The following is a 23511-nucleotide window of genomic DNA, read 5'->3' as shown; positions in this document are numbered from 1 at the left end:
TTCTGTCTTCTGCAGGCCTAATGTTTTCCTGGAAGTAGCATTAGCTGACAGATACATCAGTGGAAATGATACTGTTGTTCTTAGGTGCTTCTTACTTATTGAAAAGTCTGATGCCTTTTGAAAATACGGTATTTGAAAGGGTACATTTCAGAGCAGTGTATGGGGATTGAGCTGTTTACCTCCCACTGGTCTGAATAGCAGACAGTCAGCAAATCCCTCTTACATGTCTTTGAAAATTTATCCTTTAATTCAAAACACTCCAAAAGGCTCCATTAATGATCAAAGACATTCTGATTTAGGATGATCAAGATATTAAGCAAATGTGGCTGTATTGTTATTAGAAACCCCTCTTTTATGTATGCCTGCATCAAGGATCTGGTAAGGCAGAGATGAGAAACTGCTTGCCACCCTAGTGGGGTAGTCTGATCTGGAGCTAAGAATAAATGTAATCAGGTCTGGATATGCCTCAGTGCTTCTCAGATAGTGGATGAACAACATATAATTGTTTGATGGAAACACCAAACGAATTTCACATTCCTTAGAGAAATCTTGTTGTGTTTTCATTAGATAATATACCTGCAGCAGTTACTGGAAGGGGAAAAAAAATGTTTTTTCTTCTGCCTGGACTAAAACTTGCTAATCCATGCAATGTGCATATCAGGTGTTAGTGCCGCTGGGAGGACTTATTCATCAAATCTGGTGTGAAAGCAATATTGCTGCCTATTGAAGAACTTATTTTTCTAATCTGTTTTCACTTTTCAACTAGCTCACAAAGATAGCAGGAGCTTTCTGCTTTTCCAGTATGTGCTGAATCCACTACATAATTTCAGCTCAGCTCACAATAGACCACAGTTCCAATGTTCAGACACAGTAATTTATTTTTAAGGAGGAAAATAGGAGCAGGGAAATTTCAGTCTCAAAGTTTCATGAAACTCTATTTGCCTCTAAGTATTTAGTAACTACCAAAGCAAGGTATACATTGTTCTTTTATCATAGGTATTTCTCTTGGTTTGTGTTACCATTTGCTAGATGTTTCAGTTGGGGTTTTCTTAAGTGTTAGATATAGGCATAGCTGTATAGATTTTTGTTTCAAGCTATTAGGTACTATACCTGTTTTCTACCTTGTCAGAATTTCTTAGAATAATCACTCCTCAATTACAATGTTTAAACCCATTAGAGAGCTTCCTGATGTGCTAACCAGCCAGCTTTCCCTCAGCCCAGCAGCTGTAAGAGGGTGCAAAGAAGTCTATGGGTACAATTTTCTTCTGGGAGAAACAGCAGGACGACTTCCTCTGTAAGTCATGGAAAGACTGCAGTGAGGGGGAGAGTACGTGATACCTTAAAGGAGGTGAGGTGACAGCTTTAGCAGTTTAACAATGCATGTACACAAGTGGGGTGTGCATATGCTGCAGTCCTGCTTAACTGCTACCATCAGACAGCATGTGTGTCTGTCTGCCACTTGTCACTGCTTGAAGAATTAATGCTCTGTAACTTGTCACACAGCCCCTAGCTCAGCACCAGGAGGAGTACTGTCCTGCCCAACAGGCCAGATGTCAGTTTACAGATTATGCATCAGGATATGTCTCAGTTTTTCGGCCTGCTCATTTAGGGAGGGTGTTCCACAGTTCCTTTTTTTTTTTTTTCTTTTTTTTTCCTGTGTTAGTACCTGATGGACATCTCCCCACTGCCATATCTTGGCAGTTTGCTAGAAATGAATATTCTGGGTATTTAGCTAGGATTACTATTTGTTTCTTGGTATGTTGTGGCTGTCAATAATGCCTTAACAGCAAGTATAATTAAAATATGTATACATACATATGTAATCTGAAATTTGACTAAGGATGACGTTGTTCCCACATTACCTTATTAAAATCCCAGCTAAACAGGGAGTCCTTGCAGTATACCTGGTTGTGGGCAGAAGGGTCCCACCAAATTGTATTGATTGCAAGGAAGAGAGGAAGAAAAAAAAATAAAATATTGCACATTCAGGCATACTTTGAGTCTGTGGGGAAGTCTGATTACAGGAGAGCTGAGCACACCTCTCCTGAAATGGTGGACTTCCTTCCAGGCCACCAGCCCCAGTAAGTACTCTGGTCCTCCAGTGATCAGTTTACACAGAATTCTTTGCTGTCTTGGTTTCACTTTGTGTTTATCAAGCAAACTAGGTGAACAAAAATGAGTGTACTTTCTCTTGCTGCCATGACATACCCACACTGTGGTTTAGTTTACTATGAAGTGTATAAATGTAAGGGTTCTGCATTGAGAAGGTAAAGGTGATCTGTGGATTGTCATGCCCACAACCCAAAATGGACTTACTAAAATCTATAAATTGAATACCATCCTAAGTAGTATGGTAGCTTGTGGAAATCTGCTGTAAATGTTCCTTAGAATCAGGAGCATCTTAAGAGTTAAGGAGGTGAGATGTGTTTGGAAGGACACAGATTCAGGAGTTCATGAGTTTGTTTTGCAGAACCATATTATGGTAGTTTTCTGAGGTCCTGATAAAATCCAAAAAGCGTACTCTTGAAAAAGTATGTATTAGTTCAGGTTAAGACATTCAGACTGCAGCTGTCAAAAGCAGGAACAAGAAATTATTTTTGCATGTGTCAAGTTGGTCCATCCAACATCTTGCTTGATTTTTTTTTTGTCTACTGCTGGTTTTTGAAGTGGTTGCCACCTTACCAGAAAAAAATTCAAGCATGAAAAAAACCCACCAAGCAGTGGATTTTTTAACATACTGACAGTGATACCTGGAATCCTTAACAGAATTAAGCTGATAGTTATGCAAGTACTTTCTTTCAGTAGTGGTCCAAAGAGAGCCTTCAGTGTGAAGAGAACAGAAGAGATTAAGCTCTATCTTTCTGTGTCTATCAATACTATCAATACTTTAAATTCACCACTGGCAGAGGAGGGAGGAACAGGGCTATTGAGAGCTCTGACAGCCACAGTACTTCACTGAAATTATCATGAAGGCTACAACTTCTTACGGTGTGCACCTAAATTTCACAAAGTTCAAAATTATTAAGCACTGATTTCTTTTTAATAAAATGGAGCACATTTTAGTTGCCAGTATTTAAAAAAAACCCTGCCAGCAATGTAATTTGAGAAGCTATTAAAAAAAAAAAGCGCATTTTCTCAGCCAGGGACCTTCTTTGCAATCTTCTGCCTCTGTCCCAGCCCACAAATGCTTACTTCACACCTGCAAATTTATGAAATGAAAGCTCCGACATCTCGTGAGCCACACTAATCTATACACATACTGTTTGCATAGGCTTGCCAATTATCCTGTGTTTCTTGATGATTGTGGACTTGCTGAGATTCTGAATGATCCTTCCTGACCTAGATATCTGACAGAGGTTGAAAGCTGCATAGGCATTTATATTCTTAGAAGTTGCTCAAGACGAGGTGAACCAATTGGGGTAAAGTACACGCAAAGGGGTCAGGCTGAATGCAGATTGTCCCAAGGATAGTAGCATTAGACTAATGAGAGACAGAACAGATTTACTTCATCTTCCTTTGAGATGTAGAACAAATCGGATTTAGCTGGATGGTTCTTCAAAAACTATTTCCTCCACAGGCTAGCTAAAGGGAACATTAGTTTAAAAACATAATGTGCCATTATGTAGGTGGGGCTTTTTGCATGTGCAGGTTAGAAAAGGTAGCTCACTTTTGCAGGCCATGAGTGTCGGTGCTCGAGATGTAGCTTCAAGAGCAAAGTCTTACTTCTTTACAAGAACTTGTCTCTAATGACTTTGTCTGTGACTACTGACTTCCACTGGTACAATAAATATGTGTCTGCGTATGTCTACGTGGACACTCAATCAGCTTCTCAGTTTCTGTATATGTTAATACTTTTGCTACTGCTTTTGCAAAACCATACTGCTTGAACAATGGTCATTCAGAAATACTGGGCTAGCATGTAAATCTTGACAGTCCATTAATGTCCACCTGCATATAAAAACCAGAAGATTCGATTCTAGCCCTAGTAATTTCCGAAGGATGCTGTGGTTTTTTTGGAAATCTGTCCTACAAACCAGATGTATGTAACTTTTCCTCCATCAACCTTGTCTGGCATTATAAATGACTAAACTCCTGACTAGTTTCCAGCATTTTTTTCCAGTGGTTTCTATTCTATATGCCTTTCTCTTTTTATCTCTTCTGACAACTGTTTTCTGCTTGTCTACCTGTTCAAATCAAAACTTTAAATAGTAGTGCTTACCTGCCTCCTTGTATCTGTGAAAGATCCATTAGACTTCTGGCAGACAATAATAGCTTATTGCTCAGTTTTATTATACTGGCATGTAAATCTGTAAAGAATGGCTCAGGAAATTAGAACTGTTGAATTTACACTTTCTGGGCAATCTGTAGATACTTTGGGTGCACTCCAGTATCACCATCACCGGTGATTTCTGAGAAAGAAATAGAAAGTGAGGAATGCACTTCTGAATGTAACAGGAGGATAGATCGTATTTGGTGTGAACTTAGTCAAAAAGTCCTCAGAACTAGTTGTGTGATGTAGGAAAAGAGACCTAATGAATTATAATAGGTTTAGCAACCTTTTTTTTTGATTTCTTAACTGAGACAACATTGAGTCTGTGGTCTGAATAATGTACTACTCATGCTGGGCTGGCACAATTTTTTTTTGCAGCATTATAAAATTATCTGCTGTGTAGTGATGTGGCCATTGACAGACAATTCTGAAAAATTCTGGAAAGCAAGTTTGAGAGCTGCATGACCTGGCTCTGAGGAGAAAACTTGGGTTTATTTTCCTGGTTAGACTGGTAAAAATTTTGTAGGATTTTGCATTCCAGTTCTGTGAAATAGTCCAAGAAGTTATATATGTATATATGTTTTGAAGAATTTACTTCAAGTTCATGTGAGCTGAGAAATTAATTTTAACACGTTTTTATAACTGTGAACTTTTGCACTGGATTTGCAAGCGCTGATACACAGAATGCTATTCTTTGCACATGTGAATCATTGTTTGCATCTTCTGAATACTAACACAAATGAATTCCTGTTTTTAAAACTGTGGTCTTATTATGTTAAAATCAAACTTTTTCTAAAGCAAAGACTTAAGTTCTAAGGCTTCAGACTGGTGGCTTTTATTCCGTCGTTTAACTCTTGAAGCTGCAAAACATCAAAAGATGGAATAGTCTGATTCTAATCTGAAACATGTTGTACAGTACTATAACCCTATTGATTTAAGTCAGTTACTTTCACTTTACTTTGTTATGGAGAACAGAAGTGATTTTTCTGTAGGTCTTGCTTTTTCTTTGTTTCCTGTTACAGTAGAAAGACAGGGAACTTAATAGTTTCATGTAAAAAATGAATCTAGGGTAGATTAAAGACAAATTAAAGCTTTAAATATGAGTATTATCTTTACACAGTTTCCTGTGTATAATGTCCTTTCCACTTTATACTGGAATGCTTTATGGAACCTTACCAAGAATTATTTTAGGTTAGTTGAAGATAATGCCCCCACAGCTCAGCAGGAGAAACAACATGGAAAATATACCATTACTTTGCAGTAATAAGATGGCTGACTTTGAGTTGAAGCAGGTGAGAGACAGAAATATATTACAATGCTTCTTGTGTTTGCAAAGTGAGTGTGCATCCATGTCCGGGACTACAACTAGTACAGCCATGATGAGCATGTGGAGCACAGTGAAATGCCTGGAATTGCACAGGAACCATTGAGATGAGGTGGGACTGCTGGGGGTGGGGGTGGAGCATTATTTCCCCTCCCACCTTTTTTCTGAGGTAACCCAGGAATTGTAGGGTTTGGGGATCTGGTAGTTTACCCTGTTTGTTGTGTGTTTCAGAAGTAGATTATTTCTAGACTTGCCATGTGTGTTCGGGGGCCCAGGGGTGGGGAAGGTGGAGAAGGAACATTTTACTTTGTGTGTGTTATGTCCTGAGGCAGGGGCAGGCACAGAAGATGAGCTGCTCTTTGTACTTGTCTGACTGCAATTGATTTACTGGGAACTTTAAACCTTTAGGCCTTCACCAATATATAGATTGGGCAGGGTACAAGGTCATACTGTAGGACTCGGTCTCATCTAACTTTAGCATAAGCATAAGCAAGGGTTCTCTGCTGCCCTGAAGGAGCCTTGTACTTCAGTCAGGCACAGCAAATCAGACATCCCAGTATCCTTACCAACTTCACCTTCCTACCGCTGACATTGAGTTTTGTCCCATAAGAGTATATTGTACCCCAAATTAAGGCTTCCTCAGTGTCCTCTGTGCTGCACCTTATCGTGGTGCCCTGGACATCCTAAACCACATTCTACAATGTGGGTTTGAATTGTGGCCTTCTGGGCAATTCTGCATCTGTCAGCATTTTGCATGTATTTGTGTTATTAATGATTTGCTGAAAGGCAATATAACGGCTGAAGTAGGAACTTTCTAAGCTGAATGGAAATGAAGAAATTTTTAGATGTATTCAGGAATGCATGATCCAATTTCTCTTCCAGTTTCCCTTTCGTGAAAGCATATATTCACTTCATAAGAGAAGGTTCAGTAATGTTTTAAGGACAACATATACATAAATACAAAATATTTTTATACTATGCATTCCATGATCCAAGGCTAAATTTGTTGAATTACAGTAACTATTCTGCTAATCTGGTGATTTCACTGAGTTTATACCAATTCAAAACCAGAATTTTACTCCTGGGAATCAGGCCTGCTCTTTCAAATGATAATGCACTGTGTAAATTGCTGTTCCTGTTTAGATAAAATTCTGACTGTGGCAAATTAGCTAACACTCTCCTTTTCATTCAGATTGTCTTGGAACATATGAAACCTAATTTTGTGTTTCTAAAAATTTACGTTAACTACTGTATACTATCAGCTCCCAAAAGAAAGACAAGCTTGACAGTCTGTTGAGGTCAGAGGTTGTTCACAAGTTGTTTCTCCACTTCCACTTTAATGGTGTTGGTAGATATATTCACTGTTTGCAGCCGTGGTATGTTATTTGCCGGTGTGACAAGCTTTTCAAAATCGGAGGTGTTCGTTGTAATCACATTAGTCCTGCTCCTTATGAAACAATCACTGGTGAGCATGATTGTGGAAGCTTAATCACTAGCACTCGCGTTGAAAGTTAATGTTAGCTGAAGTAATGTAGGCAGAGGAGACAACTTGCATTAAGTGCCTTTGCAGAATGGCCTTGGGGACATTGAAGCTCCCTCCTCAGGACTGTTCAGGGGTACCTTTCCTCCTCTGTCCTGGGAACCTTTTTCTCTCCTGCATCTGTACAGCAAGAGCTAACTTCCTGACAGCGTGGTCACCCTGTGCTTAGTTCTGTGCTCCTTCCCTTTCAAAGCAACTTCATCTGGTTTCTGTGAGTACAGAGCACTATCTCATGGTAGGTACCCTAGTAACGAAGTAGGATACTAAATTTAACTCAGGTCCTAATTTAAGGGGAAAATTTAGAAACAATGGCTGCAGTTCAACTAGAGTCAACGAGAGGACTATTTCTGTGCAAAAGCCCAATAATCAAACCTGGATTTTTCCTACTTTTTCATTAATTTTTGGAGACTAGAAATCCACTTGAAGTCTTATCAGTGAAAATCAGATGCAGTTACTGTGTTTTGTCTGTGTTGTGAGAGGTAACTGTTAATTTTGTGATTAATACCACAATGCTCGTTTGCTATAAATTAAAATGAATGTGCTATGAATTGAATTTGCTGTGAAATGAATTTCAGTTTCTCCAAACTCAGAGGATAGAGGTGTTGGTTATTCAGTTTTGGGGACCATGCACGAGTTTTAAGTTATTTTTCAGAAACCGTGGAATTTCTAGGATAAAAGCCCAAATGAGCTAGTCTTATGGTTTGCTCCATGGAAACTGTGGTTAGACTAATACTAAGGTCTGGGCCATTCTTATAGATTTAAGCAATGCAGCGGATGCAACAGAAAATGGACAGTTTCTATTTCACAATTTGATTTTAACAATATGTATAAATTTATGAACAAACCCAAGATGAGTGATAGTAAAAAAATATGTAGATATGCAGGCTAGGAAGGCCAGGTTTATTGCAATTACAGAGTCTGATTTGGCTCTAGTTTGTCTTTTTGGTATCTGTTTCTCTTTGATCTTTGAAACCTCAGGGCTAGATTATCAGCTTTCAGTCTGCAGGAGGAGGATTACAATATTGTGCCATGGCCTCTGTGCGTCAGGGATGGAACAATACAGAAAGGATCTGTTCACCAGGCACGTTGCAAGGCTGAAGCCAGGCTGCTGCTTACCTCTGCCTCTTTGCCATTCCTTCTTGGCAAGTTGCATGACAACAGCATAGTGGGTCCGATACAGAAAGCCGCAGCAGCAGAACAAAATGGATTCTTACACAGTCTTCCTGCAAGGCTGCTGTTGATTGATTGGAATATGTCTTCCTAGAGGGTTTTAGTGTTGTATGGTACAGAAATAATGAGTAACTTTTCAGCTAAACTGATTGTTGCAAATACTAGTTTTGAGCTAACATTTAAACTGTCTTTAAACTCATAGCATCCCAGGAAGAATAATGCCAGTCAGGTTCTGTGTATATGTATACTATTCCTTTACCATTAAGTAAAATAATTTATACAATTTCCATGTGTTTCATTCAGTCCCTGCGTTACAGAGCCATACAGCAAAAACAGGATTAGAAGTATGTGCTAACTCACAAAACCTGTTGCAAGAGCCACACTAAACCACTTTACCCCTATATTGTTTGTGTCAATTATACCATCAATGGTATTTGACAAGAATTTGAATAAACAATGAGGCATTTTGTGCTTTCTTTTGGAAACAAAGCAAATCAGCAAGTAAAACCCGGGAGTGCCAAAGAGATGCAGAAATTTTTGCTAAGTGACATTTGAGAAAAATGCTGTAATTTGAATACAATTTAAACAAACAAAAATATTTTATTTTGAATACAGTCTAAACCACAGTGATTTGAAAAATAACAGACCTCAGTGCTGTGTCTGCCAGTTAAACAGATAAACAATTCTATTACTGTTGAGGAAAATAAATGGGAATTTCTGAGGTTGTTCAGGGGAAAGGGGCTACTCAGTTAGACACTCTCCTTAACAAAGAGCTGCCAGCCTGATTATGTTTGCTGTCTTGGTTAATGCTTGATGACAGTTTGATGATCCATGTTGTGGATTTTGTAGAGACACCTTCATGGGAAATGGGTAGAAGAATGTTATGGATGTGGTAGATTTGAAAATTATTTAACAAGTTCCAGAAGAATGAAATGGTTCAGAAAAGGAAGATGCTACTCTGCATGTCTAACAAATTACTTTAAATGATGCCAGCTTATGAATGTAAACCTCAGGTGTGTAAAACAGTGCAGCTATAAGGAAAAAAATTATGCTTATTCAAATGGTTAGTGGTGAATAAGAGTAAACATCAAGAATGAACCACTTGCAGACAATATTTCCACTTAATACAGTATAACATAGATTAATTTTTATTCAATATCTTTCCAAGGTTTTGGCCTCATTTTTTTATACATGGCAAAAGAAATCTCACTGTACTGTTATATATATATATGTATATATGTGTGTGAATGTTTTAAGGCTATGTTCAGGGAAAACTGGTCTTCAGTAATATTCATTAGCATTAAAAGAGGGTCTTCAAACTGTTACTTTTTGATTGCAAATTACTTTTACACTGCAGTGTTTCATTCTCCTCTTCCCTATTAAGCCCACTGTAGGAGCACAGCTGTGAGAACTGAGTTTAATAATCTTCCACAGAAAATATTCTGATCTGATCAAGATGGAGATTGATTTTCTTTGTCCTAATAGGAAAAGTTCCACAGAATGCTCATGTAAAAGTATGAGCGGAAGGCAAAAGCAGCTTTTAAACAAGACATACTAGTCTAGGTTATCAGCTGCAGGATCAAATCAGAGACCTTCATCATCACAACTTTTCTATCCTCTCTTGACTCAGGGTAGGATCACATCATTAAACAATTCACAAGAGCCAGGTGATCTGACGAAGTTGTTCCCTGATTTGAATAGACAAGTATTGGCATTCTTCCATTTGAATATGATTTTTTCTAGCAACAATTTTAAATATTTGACTACTCTTGGATTTATACCTCCTCTAAAATATGCCATAGGGGCCACATTTTCCTCTTTTCAAACAAATTCTTGAGATACAATGACCAATATTATTGCTATGATACTAAATACAATATTAACCTTTATGACAATTACTTTAAGTTAAAGGAGTTAAATGATCCCTTCTTCACCAATCACGTTCCACATTCACCAAAGACTGAATCAGGTTTGGAAGGATATGATTGCACTTAAGGTCCTGAAAGAACAAACATTGAGCTATAAGCTGACTGTTGAAAGGCAGAACATTGTACAAACCAGTGAAAAACTTTCCCTGCTGCTAGATTCAGGAGGAATGAAGTGGTGGGGGTTTTGTGTCTTCAGAATATTCGGAAATGTGTGTGAGAGCTTTTTGCTTTTCAGGTATTGAACCTGAAAAAAAATGTTTTTAAAGTGTTGTTAAATAATGTATTGGAGTCTCTAGGTCTTTTTTGTTCAACTGCTGCCTTCTCACTGGGGAAAAAATCCTCAAACTGAAAACTTTTTGTGTTTCATTAAATACTCACATATTCTACTTTGGCCATGCCAGTATTTTCCTTTCTAAGATTTCCTCTCTATCTAGCTTTCTGTCCAACCAGAGACTCTGTAAATTAACATTGGCTTATATTTGTAGTCACAGAATAATTTCATCCTTTCCTACTACAATTTTCACATGAAAAACTACAGTATCCTTTCTACTATCAATTTAACTTGCAAGCTTCTTTTAGCCAGTGCCTGAAGATATGAGCCAATTTAGCCCCATTGACTTTGAGGATTGCACCACACTGTTGTGTTTCCTCTGAATTCACTAAAGATATTTGCTTTCAGTGTGGCTCCTTTGGATCAAACCTAGAAGTCAAAGGCTCTTATATTCTTATAATTTTGAAAATAATTGTTGAATTTGAAATAGCTGAATTAATAACATAATTGCCAGGCAAGACATTGTCAAAATAAAATTGTAGGTTTCCAAGGAACATCTGTTTCTGACTGTTTCGGAGAATAGTCTCAATAGTTCGTAAGTTCATCTAGACCAGAATATCTAAACCTTTTAACCTTGATTTAGGAAAGCATTTGAAAGTATTTTAAAAAACTTTTTAAAAATTAAGATGTTTTCTTCAGATGTCAGTGGCTGTATTCAAATTATGGGAATCTTGCAATATTTCACAGTTTCTGGATTCAAGTGCATGCTTCAGGTGCAGACTTCCTCCCTTTGTTTTCTTAGTGTGGCTCCACATTTTTTCCAGTGTGGTGATGGCTGACAACATCACCACACTGCCACTGCAACTGGATTTGCTACTTGCAAATACTCTGTCCAGCCTTAACGAACCAAAGTATCATTCAACATCTGTGGTAAAAACAAAGAAATATTGGAAGAGAAAAATAGCAAAAATGTCTACTTTATCTGTAGTGCTGTACACAAGAATTCCTTAGTGACAGCATAGGAGACAAACCCAGTATTTCAACATGTTTTTCCAACAGCTATTGCAAATTGATTGCTTACTATTTTAGTTTAATGTATATAATGAACCCCAAAATAAATGTTTCTGAAACCAGAAAACACCACCTGTAATAAACAAGAAAAGTTTTAGAATTATTGCTATTCACAGGGTTTTACTCATAAAGAAACTTTTTGAATGGTTGTAAACCTAGCACTGGTGATACCATATCTGTAGTGCTGTGTCCAGTTATGGGCTCACCTGTACAAGAAGGACAAGGACATACAGGAGCAAATACAGTGAAAGGATATGAAGGTGGTGAAGGGACTGGATCATCTGTTATTTGAGAGGAGGCTGACAGAGCTGGCACTGTTCAGCCTAGAGACTAGTAGACACAGGGATCTTATCCAAGTATATAAATACCTGATGAGGGAAGTAAAGAAGATGAAGCCACATACTTCTCAGTGGTGCAGAGTGATAGGATGAAAGACAACAGGTACCAACTGAAATACAGGAAATTCCTTAACATGGAATTTTTCTTCACTTAAGGAAACTTTTTCACTGTGACGGGCCGAAGTGTTCATTCTTGAAGATACTCAAACCCAACCGGACATGTCCGTGAGCAGCCTTCTGTAGCTGACCATGCTTGGAGCTGAGGCTCTGAGCTGTGAAACAGCTGGAATGTGAAACTCGACACTTAAGTGAATAGGCTTTTCAGTGCAGATAGGCATGGTTTTGTCCATTTGTGTGAAGAAGAAAATATACTATGTAATTGCAATCCATGTACATTTCTCATACAAGCTAAATGTAGACTGAGCCCACACTATGTTATTTACAGCTAGTGTATGGGAATGTTGAAGGATTGCCATACCTTGATGTCTGACTTTTCACGATATGACAGAAAAGTGAGGTTGCATTTTTGCAGTTTTGTCAGCCTAAGAAATGGATCTAGTCATTCCCCAGAAGAAAATGGTGAGAATTGTTTTTGCAGTAAAGAATATCTAAAATGGTTATGTAATATGTAAATAAAAGGTAGGAACTCTGGTAGAAATCAGCAAAAACTATTTAGTATGGGTTTCCCAAACATTGTTCCATAGACTAAAACATTGTGGCGATACATGAAGAATGGGATTGTTATTTGTCTAGGTATTTGCATGAGAACTCTAATTTTCCATATGAGCAATTCCATTAGCTATCCTAGAGAAGCTGTGAGATTTTTTTCTTGTGCAAGGTGCAAAGGGAGTAATTCATGCTGGGCTTTTGTTGTTGGAAAATTAATGTTTGGCTTGACATTGTAGATAGATTGTTTGTTTTCAGGAAATTTGCTATCTTCCGTGATGCATTTTAAAAGTTTGGTTCAAGATGCTTAGCCAAGACTCCTTTTTACACTTTAGCAATAAATATATAGAGGAAGTATTATCATGACAGTAACCATCTTGACAGTCACCACTGAGGAGAAAGCATTAAAAATATAGTCTCATTTAATTTATAGGCAGAGCTATGATAGTATTTAGCAATCCCTGTCCCCTGCGAACTCAATTATTCCACTGTTGGAAAGTAGACAGAAGCTATCCCTTCCCCTTTTCCCTTTCCCCCTGCGTCTCCTGGAAATACCAGGAAGTGTGATTACAGTAATGCTACCTCCTACCACAAATATATGGTGAAGTTGAAAACATGTGTCTTTCTGTATCTGTCAGAGCAATCTTTGCCAGGCAAACACACAGGGCATATTTTAGAGCTGTCCCCTTGGCACAGCAACTGAGGGATGACAGAGACAGTATTGTCATGCATGAAAGTGTGTTTCTATGAAAATTCAGCTTTTCACTTCTTCTCTCATGTGTTGAATCAAATTCATGGATTAAGATACACGTAGTTAAAAAGTTTATAAAGCCTGGATTTGGCTAGCATGATATTATAACAAGGTAATGTCCCAGTAAGGATCACTGTGGTGCATTTTCAATCCCATGTTTTGAGTTCTTTGTTATGATGATTGTTAGCCTCTGTTGGAAGTGAACTGTTGAACTCGAAAATAAAACAATTTTGTAAATTATTCTATGTAAATCTGAAACTTGGAAAATGGTAATAATATTGCAGCAACCTGAGAAAATACCAGGTCCTGCAGGACCTTTTTGCTGAGTCCTTGTACCTGAGTCCTTGGCTTTATCTTTTCCCAGTCTAGAGCTCTTAGCAGTGAGCTCAGGTAACATGGTTGTAAAGTAGGTCCTCTCACACCTAGGAGAATAGCACTAAATTAGTGCTATTTATATGACAGGTCTTGCAATGTAGTTCATACAAAGCATAGATGCCTTTGTTGGGCTAAGTATTTGGCAGAGATAGCTTCCAAAGAATTAGTGAGCGCAGAGCTGACATGATCCTTTTCTGGTCCTTCATGTATTTCCTCATGTGGACAGCTGTTGTTATGGTTGTGTGGTCGGTGTTCTCTGCAAATGAGTCATTTAGGTCATACTGAGCCATATGGGGCAAAAGAAACCATAACATGGATATGTTGTGACTAGGGTAAACTGTGTTGCTCTGACATGCTCAACAAGTCAGGCACAAAATTTGGTTAAAACACAGGAAAAAACCTGCTTCATACCTTCTGAAAAAAAAAATAAAATCCCATCTGATTCTTCTTAGTAAGTATTTGGATTCTTTCAGTGTTTCTCTACGTAAGCAAAGAACTCATTGGCATTCTCACCATTTATAGTTTGATCCATCAGGGTATGTTTCAGTCAGCAAAGTTAGCATCTAGCAAAAATGTGCTGTGGTTAACAAAACATGAGTTACTTCAATATGTAAAAGAGAAGGTCTTCCACATACGCAGTTGCACTTTAGTGATCTTTATTTTCAATGTGTGATGGAAATTAATTTGGGGGAAAATGTATCACAGTTCCTGAGAGCTATCTGATTTATGCATATGTTGTCTTGCCAATGCAGCATCAAGCTGTAAAGTGAGTGTTTCTTTGGTCAGTATTTCATTTTCATAAAGGCTAACAATATCTTCTGTTAGCCCATTAGCAGGACTGTAAAACTTGAAACACACGTGGTAATGAATCACCTCCAATTACCAAGTTGTAAAAAGCAGCCTACTGGTAATTTCAGTGTAGTGTCTTACTCACTGATTTGAGAATCCATCCTTCTTTGTAAATAGAGCAGAGATTGCCTAAGGCTGGGACCACCTGCAGAGGGAGAGGTTGTCCAAGTGAAATGGCCTGATGGAAAACTGTATGGTGCAAAGTATCTGGGAACAAACACAGCTCACATCTATCAGGTGAGTGTCTCTATTTATTGCCATGTGCTTGTTTTTCAGATGTCTTTATTGCAAATTGCTCATTAGGCTCTAGCATTGGAGTGGCCAGCTGCACCTTCAAAGCTGCAGAAGGCTGGAGTGTGGGCTCCTATTGTAACTGCTAATGCATTTAAACTAATAAATAAAGCTGTCTAAACCATTAACAAGTGCTGTGCACTCTTTGGGAGTTGAGTTTTCACCCGTTCTTATAAGAGCAAGAAAATGTCTTATTTAATAAGAACTCAGGTGAACAGGTAGAACATTGAGATTGAGAGATAACGTTTGTTAATTTCACCAGGTTATTACTTTTATTTGCTGTCAGGTAATTGTACAATTAATGATATAAAAATAAGTATTGGTGTGTGACTACAATGAACTGTAGGCATTTCATAAAAGGATGTAAGGGAGGACAGTAAAAAGAAGAGCATAAATGGCCCCACTTTCATTTGTCTGAGGCACTTTTGAATTAATTAACATGTAATATAAGGAGCGTTTTATCCTCAGCAAAGGCAAAAGGGAACTGAACACTGAAGGCAGTGCTAAAAAGCTGACTTCTGATTTCAGAGACACAATAATTGCGTTTTTTTATATGCTTGCCTTTGAGAAAAATCAGTCAGCAGCTTTGAGTACCCAGGTGAATTGTTGAAACTGCAATGAAACAATCACAATAATAATAGCACTTCTGAAAGAATGAGAATCTAGGTACATTTCGTTTATATATATATAATCGTTTTCAGTTATGTAACTCTTCTCATGTGAGGGCCTCACATTACTCTACAAAAATGGCAACTTTACTATTATATCTCTAGATAAATTAAGGCACAGGGAGGCTAAATGACTTGCTGTGTTGACCTTCTTACTTTGCCAATGACTTGCAATCGAACTCAAGTCCTCAAATGCCTGATCCCTTGAGCTAGTCTCTAAATCTTACCTCTTCCCTTACATTCAGAAGTTGTATTATGTTGTGAAGGTGAAAAGTTCTTTATAAAATATAAAGATTATTGTTCTATAGTAACATTAATCTTCAAATCATTTAATCTTCTGAACAGCTGGTCTTCTGAGGAATACTGTGAGGTACATTAGATGAATGTTGTTATCTTTCATATTTGAAGGAATCTGACATAGTTAAAACAAACTTTTTTTCTTTATTTTAGACCTCTTGGACAACGTGAGGAAACCAGTTTAGTTTAAGGAAAATGGATTAGCATGCAGAAGTTCAGTAAGGTTTGGAGTTCCTCAGCATAGCAATCATGGGAGATTACTGTAAACTGCCTTGTAACAACCCCTATCACGGGTAAATAGCAAAGATTAAAGATTAGAGGGAGTCCAGGTTGCACTACCTAGGGCCGTGGAGACAAACAAGTATTTCAATCTGTAGGACCAAAGAGGGGGCTGCCACAACATGGCCACAGGTTACAGAAGGTCTGTGGCATGAAGGGTGCAAGGCTATCTTCAAGACACGTTAGTAGTTCTCCCTCTGGTCTTTCTACACAGCCTGTCTGAAAGCTTCCAGGACCCATGGATACAGATGCTCCATTCTTCTGGGTTATGACATGTCTGTTGCACCTCTGAGATTCGAGATTCTCTTACCAAGTCTTTTGTGTGATCTCTTAGATGGTATGACAAAAGGAGAGACCAAAAAGGACTCTCTGAAATAAGTATTATGATTTAATAAGGCAAATCCGTTCTGCTTGGATATATCTGTGAATTTTCCTCCTGTTCATGAGACATTTGTACTGAATGTCACAGTACTTGTGCATGCAGGAGCTATGACACAATGCACTAGAATTTGTGTCGTCCAGTTTGACATTAGCGACCCAGTATCCTACACAATCCCTAAGCAGAGTTATACAAAGCAGGTGTTCAAGTGAAATTGTTAATGTGATCTACATTTGATTTGTTGATCTTTTTTTTATATTAAAGTTCACTATTTATTTTTGAGTTTCATTTGAGATTATTAAATTATCCATTCACTCTATTAATTGCTTTCTAACAATTTCAGCTGACCCTTTAATTTATGATGTCTTGATAAAAGAAAATCTCATGGAGAGAATAATGTACTACACAGAAATTGTACAGCAGCGGAATTCCAAATAAAATAATCTGCTGGATAAAGTTGATAATTTGAAATGTATCTGCAGTCTGAATTAAATTGGAGCTATTACAGTTGGTGGGTTTATATTTTGCATGAATCATGATACTATTGAAAGTCTTAGAGGAGCTCTTGTTGCCTTTAATGGTAGGCAAATTTATTTCCAATATGGTATGCTGAATTATAGCTGAAGAACTTCCAGGTACTCTCCATTGTATATGTTCAGTATATTTTGTGCTGCAAGCATGCCAGATTCTGTGGTATGAAGCAGTTGCCTCCTGCTGCACGCTACCAGTAAAAACAAAAATATTGCCAGTTCAGGAGGTGATTTTCTGGTGGCATAAGGCTGGCAGAGTTAATTTCTCAGTTCTTTCACCAGTGATGCAAAAAACATTGTTGCCAACTGTATTATGCAAAAACATATTACCAAATGTATTGTGCCATAAGGAGCAGGAATAGCAGAAAGGCTGCTCCTGCATCCTGGTGAAAAATACCTGAATTGCCATTATTTTCTTAAACAAGCTTAAGCCAAATTGACCTTTAAGTTCCTCTAACATACTACTAACAGGCTAGGCTTATGGGGTCAGTAACAGGAACAGAGAGGAGCAAGGATGACTTTTGTGACTTTGTTATCCATCTGTGCTCTGCGGATTTTAAGTGCATTCCAGATTTGTGCATCTGTGTTAATTGCTGTAAAAAAAAAAAAAAATAAAAAATTGCTTTTAAATAAGTTAATAGCTCATAGATCTGCACCCTGGCTTTTGAGAATAGGTATACTATGTCAGATTTTTCAGCTGTTCACAATTAATCTGACATAGTCATGGTGAGGCTTTAATTTGAACGTATAAAACCCAGTCCATTTACAACTTCAAATATATGATTTTTCAGTTTAATCTATAATAATACTTTTGATAAGTTAATGGTTTCCTGTGTTTGTATTTGGGCTTGTTCTTGAGCCTAAGTCTGTTGTTGTCGTTTACGTGGTCTTATTAAGTCACCTAAGGATGTGGATTGGGACTTTTTTTAATTTCATACCAAAGTTTAAAATGCAGTTTCTGTGGGAACTAAAACTGCAGTCATAGATAATAGCTGAAATTCACAATTGTTAGATGAAGTATTAAAAAAAATATCAGCAGCTACTGAAAGCTTAAATGCTTCAAAGCCTCAGCATTTTAACATTCCCCACACCTAGTTACATTTCCTTTCTCATTTTCTGCTAACGGGGTTCATGTTGGATTAAATCTAAACCTAAGCACGATAAAGCTTTTCATCTTCTGAACACAGCATTTTAAAGAAATTCGATCAGATTCAGTAAAATTCTGTTAACTGGTATTTCCTTAGTTGTCACTCATACTTTCTTTCTTTTGATATGGTCTTCCTCAACCTTGAATCACAGGATGTAAAAATTAATTTTTTATTTATTAGAAGCAAGTAAAAAAACTAGAGGCAAATAAAAATGACATGAAGACATTTTAATGTCACTCCTACAAAATAATGTTGTCTGTGTTGTTACTGCTCTGCATTTCTAATCTAATAAATTTTACTTTATTGTATATGTGTCAGTGTTGATTGTGAAGTCTCTTTGCTTAGATATTATTTTCAACTTATGAATATATTGCATTTCCTAAGAAGTAACATTTTTTGCGTTTTATCCTAATTTTACCGTCTAAAATAGATAGCTAAATATTTGTATATAAATCTTCTGTGTTTGTACATGTATTGTTGTTTGGAGACATTCCCAGAAACTTCCTGCAAGAGTTAAATTATGATTTTATTTTATATACCCATTTTTTTCAATTAGGTTGAGTTTGAAGATGGTTCTCGAATAGTAATGAAGAGAGAAGAGATCTATACACTAGATGAAGAGCTTCCTAAGAGAGTAAAAGCACGTTTTGTGAGTATTTGCTGATAATAACATTATAGTATATATATGCTCAAAATACTAATAACATTATCCTTGGATTTATTCAGGATTTTCTGTTTAAATTGGACAAATGTTTTGTGAAGCCTCTACTAATATGACTGGTTAAATCAGCACAACAATTAGCACAAGTGTCCATTTGCTAGTGAGAAATGTTAGTTGTTCTTCCAGTACAGGCAAACGCTGTTGTCAAACATGATTCTTTTCTCCTAAAAGGGACATCTTGGTCAATCATCTGTCAGATCATGAGTTACCAAGTTAGTAAATATTTAAATTGACAGACATTCTGTTTTTTCAGTATGCTTATAACATGTGTATACTTTATTGAAAACTTTAAAAAGTTATCAGAGCTTTGTGATTTTAAAAGCATTCAATTTAATAAAAATGCAATTAACTTGTTCTAAGGAAAAAAGTGCCTGATCAGAACTCATTAATGTCACTGGCAAGACTCATCAGCATTTCACTAGTCTTTGGTTTAAAGCCAAATCTTTGCTATATTTTTTAGGTTTCCTGCAGTTTCAAACAACATCCACCAGCTAGTCATTTATATGTATGCCAAGTGGAAAAGTGTTGAGGTTCATAAAGTGTAACACCTAAAGGTTGAAAGGGGAAAGTTCTACCATAGAGTTGTTGGAGGAGACAAGACTGCTATTACCTGTCTTTGTCATTAATGCTAAATATTGTGCAATTCAATCCATTACAAAGTCTACTGAGAAGAGCACCATGTTCTTCTCATGTCCATGTTCTATTTTAGAGCTGTTTGTTCAAAACTGCATTGCAAGTTAAACGCTAGCTTTCTTAACATGTAAGACCCAAGCATAAAGATGCAAAAACCTAGTCATAATTGAGAACAAACCATAATTCAGTGTTTGAATAACAAATTCCCTCTTACTTGAAGAACCTTTTCATTGAAGCTTTGAAAGGGAGAGCAGAGTACACTATATTTTTTATTGCTGCACGGAGATGGGCTCATACACAATACCTGTTCACACAGCCATTATGTGACATTAATTAGCTGATTCTTGAAAGCTGGGTGCAAGGAGTTGTAGGGGAATGATGTGTAGAGTTGATTCTTCAGGTATACATCAGCTTGTATGAGTTTGGTGAACTGCTATAGCATTACATGGTGAGGTAGCTGAAGAAGGTTTCAGTCTGACTTTCCTTTTCTGTGCTTGTTGCCACATGCAGCTGCCATCATTGTTATCATTCCTTTTCATCCAATTCTCAGCAGCCCACCCCAACATGGATTGTGTATATGCAGGAAGCTAGGAGTGTGTCAAAGGAAAGGATTGGCATCATGTATGAAAGGGGCAGTAAAGCTGGGAAAGGAAGAGAGACAGAGAAATGTGAGGCTGTCAGCCTGCTGAGGAGTGTTCACCAGCAGGATGCCCTGTTTTGCTGAAGGAATAGAGTAAGATTAGGACTGCTCTTTCTAATGGGAAGTGCAGTGGTCAAATGTTCTTGGCTAGGACACCTTTTTGTAAATGTATTTGAGATAAGTGCACACATCTTTCAGTGTCCTGTCTGTCTAGGGTTGAGATAGATGTCTTGGAAAATGTTAAATGAACCATCTGGTTATATTCAATGGGGTTTTTCGTTATACCCAGAAAGCATTCCATTACCATTTTTTTTTTAGAGACTATGCGTAAAAAGCATTTCTAATTAACTGCATGTTCTGTAGAGTGTAAATGGTTGCATTTCACTAAGGATAACAATACAAATATAGTTGGGTTTATGCTGCTCTTTTTAAAATGGAATTTTTATAGATCAATATTTATTTTTTTTGTATTTGACACCATTAACGTCATAGGGAAGATAAGTATAGCGTAAACCCATTTAATTTGGTCAAATAAATAAAACAAGCCACAGCCTGTGCTCAGATCTTTGCATGATTTTCTATTATTGCCTCAAATTCTATAAATATGTAGCTTAGTCCTCAAGGTATGCCCAATGCTGCCTCCTCTTCCTCATTCTTAATACAGTTCAAGTTGAAAGCAGCTTATGATACTGTTTCCATCTCTTGAAATAAATGACACTAATTCCTTCTAAATGGTACTTTTCCTAATCCTGGGAATTTTATCATGACTCCAGTAGTAGAAGTTGGTCCAAAAATTTCTGCCACTGCTTTTTTCCAAATGGCTTGCTGTTTGCTGTCGCACTGCTCTGTTTCAGTGGATTCCCAACAGTTTTAAGCTTGATGACAAACAATGGAACTTGTGATTGCAATTCTTTGCAAATGATGCAGTGTGCAGGTTTCTTTTCAGAGGTCCATGCTGTAGTACCTTGTATTTAAAACTTTTCCGAATAACACAAAGCGGTAGATAATACTTGATACTGCTAGAATCAAACCTGCCCAACAATTGTATCACTTCCATGTTGCTCTTTTTCACCATGAATTAGAGTGATTGTGTGACCTCTGGACGATGTCAGCAACACTACAGACCTAGAGAATTAAATGATGACTGGTACATGCAAAATATGGAAAAGTAAAAATTCTATTTTAAATATACATTTGAAATATATATTTAATATTTAGACGTTTTCCTGAAAGAAGTTGTAACTGCATAATCAGTAATGTAGATGGCTTCATATGTTCTAGTGAAATATATCTGTGTTTCCTTGTAACTTGTCTAAAATATGTCAGAATATGGTGGCCTGTAAGAAGCTGTATGTGTAATTAATGTCTGGTTTTAGTCTACAGCCTCTGACATGAGATTTGAAGACACATTTTATGGAGCAGATGTTATCTTGGGAGAGAAGAAGAGGCAGAGAGTATTGAGTTCACGCTTTACTAATGAATATGTGAATGATCCAGGATACCGCACCTTCTTAAAAAGCTCATTCCAGAAAAAAAGCCAGAAGGGACTATAAAGGAAGCAAGAGAGAGAGAGGGATGTTGATTAAAAAGCATGCAGCATTATTTGCAATTGGTTTCGGTTTAATTGAACACTCGGTTTTACAATGAACTAAACCGAAGAACTTGATTTTCTGATCTGTAAAGTTTTGCCTTATGAAACTAAGGGGGAAACTAAGTGACAGTAAGAGGAATTACACAGTGAAATGCTGAAGAAAACTTTCAGTCCTGCTTGCATTGAAATAAGTAGTAAAATTCCCTTTGAATTATGAGAGAAGATTCACATTAGGAGAGGGTACATTTTAGTAAACAGAGATAATTTCAGTGGCTCATTTTTTTCTGCAGAAAGGAAAGGATGTTAAGTTCAATAATATTAGTATTTATAAAACATTTTTAAAACAAATACGTACAGTTTTAAGACAAACAAAAGCTGTACTTACTTTATACAGGGCTTTTACATTTTTATGTCACTACTGCTTTCAGTAGGGTTTGATGTGGACTCAACTGTTGACTTAGATATTTTTGGCTTTTAAGAAAGATATCTTTAGTGCAGCAAGGGTGTTTTCTATATTTAAAGAGGCAGATTTTGGCAGTTATTTTTAAACATGTTTTTCATAAGGCCTATTAAAAATAGCTATCTGTAAAATATAATTTTCTTCCATTATGTGTAGGAAAAATTAGAGTTATATATATGCTTAACAGCCTAGTTTTGAATGAATAGATTATGGTCTTCCTTTTAAAATAAAATTCTATCAATGTAAAATGTTTTAAAATAAACAAACAAACAAATAAATACTGTCCTTTTACTTGCAGCATTTTGTCTGTTGATGTCATTTTCAATCCCATTGGTTTATACCTATATGAATCAAGAAACTTCATTGTATGCTGTATGCTTATAGTTTCCTGAACACAACAGAATATACACACAGGCACGCACATGACTTGGTGTTAAAATGCAAACCTGATAAATACTGTACTTTCATTTCTTGTCTATTTCCCTTCAGTCTTTGGGATCTTGACCTTTTTGGATGTTTCACGGAAAGCAGAAAGTCTGAATTTGTCTGAACACTTGGGTACGTGAAACTAGAATAGAGCTTTATCAAAATGACATCATCTGTTTCTTGTAAATTGGACCATCAGCAGGATTTCTGACTGTCACTACAGGAAAAAGAGCCCTCTCAAAATCCAATTTAAATCTGAGCACTGCTGTTTCTAGGGTTCTGCTTGCAAAAAACCCTGAATATATGGACCGAAAGAATTTTTCATGACAAACCCAGTCCTTTATACGCTAAGGCACACACATCTTTGTTTCACTGTAGCCCTTGCATGATTACTCCTATTTTTTTGAGTGGACAGTGAAATCTTTTCATTTACTATGTGACACCTCGATTGACAATTTAATTTTTCTGTGTTACATTAACTATCTTTTCTTGTACCATGAAATCACTTAGAATCCCTTTAATCTAAGAAATTGCTTAGCTGTGACAATTGGAATGTATTTCTTACTGACAACACTTTCTCTAGAGGTAGTGGGTTGTGGTGGGTACTGTCTGGTGTATTTCAGAGTATCAGAGCTCTTTCTGGTAATGTAAAGGAAAAATAAAAACTAATGATACATTTGCAAAATGCAAGATTGCTGCTGCTTTCTAGAGTTAAATGCAACTGATAACATAGTTATGCATCCAGCTGTGGGGTCCCTGACATAAGAAAGACATGGACCTGCTCAAGTGAGTCTAGAGAAGGGCCACGAAGATGATCAGAGGGCTGGAGCATCTCCCCTGTGAGGACAGGCTGAGACACTTGGGGGTTTTTCATCCTGGAGAAGAGAAGGCTCTG

At 37.1% G+C, this 23511-nt stretch overlaps 1 protein-coding gene across 2 annotated transcripts in view; it reads left to right on the top strand.

Annotated features, from left to right (window-relative positions):
- The window catches only part of KDM4C (lysine demethylase 4C), a 271034-nt gene extending 248607 nt beyond the window's left edge, over window positions 1-22427 (top strand). Inside the window, exons 20-22 of one of the 2 annotated variants that reach the window (XM_049794708.1) lie at window positions 14671-14790; window positions 18702-18794; window positions 21516-22427. In XM_049794708.1, the coding sequence (XP_049650665.1) occupies window positions 14671-14790; window positions 18702-18794; window positions 21516-21692 (390 nt within the window). In that variant the 3' untranslated portion in view covers window positions 21693-22427. The remainder of the gene's footprint in view (window positions 1-14670; window positions 14791-18701; window positions 18795-21515) is intronic. The other variant, XM_049794709.1, reaches the window with a different exon arrangement.
- The last annotated feature ends 1084 nt before the right edge of the window (window positions 22428-23511 follow it).

Source organism: Accipiter gentilis, chromosome Z (genome assembly GCF_929443795.1).
Source record: "Accipiter gentilis chromosome Z, bAccGen1.1, whole genome shotgun sequence".
NCBI classification, from domain to species: Eukaryota; Metazoa; Chordata; class Aves; order Accipitriformes; family Accipitridae; genus Astur; species Astur gentilis.
The sequence above is the reverse complement of the archived record's forward strand: the minus strand, read 5'-3'. Positions and strand labels throughout refer to the sequence as shown.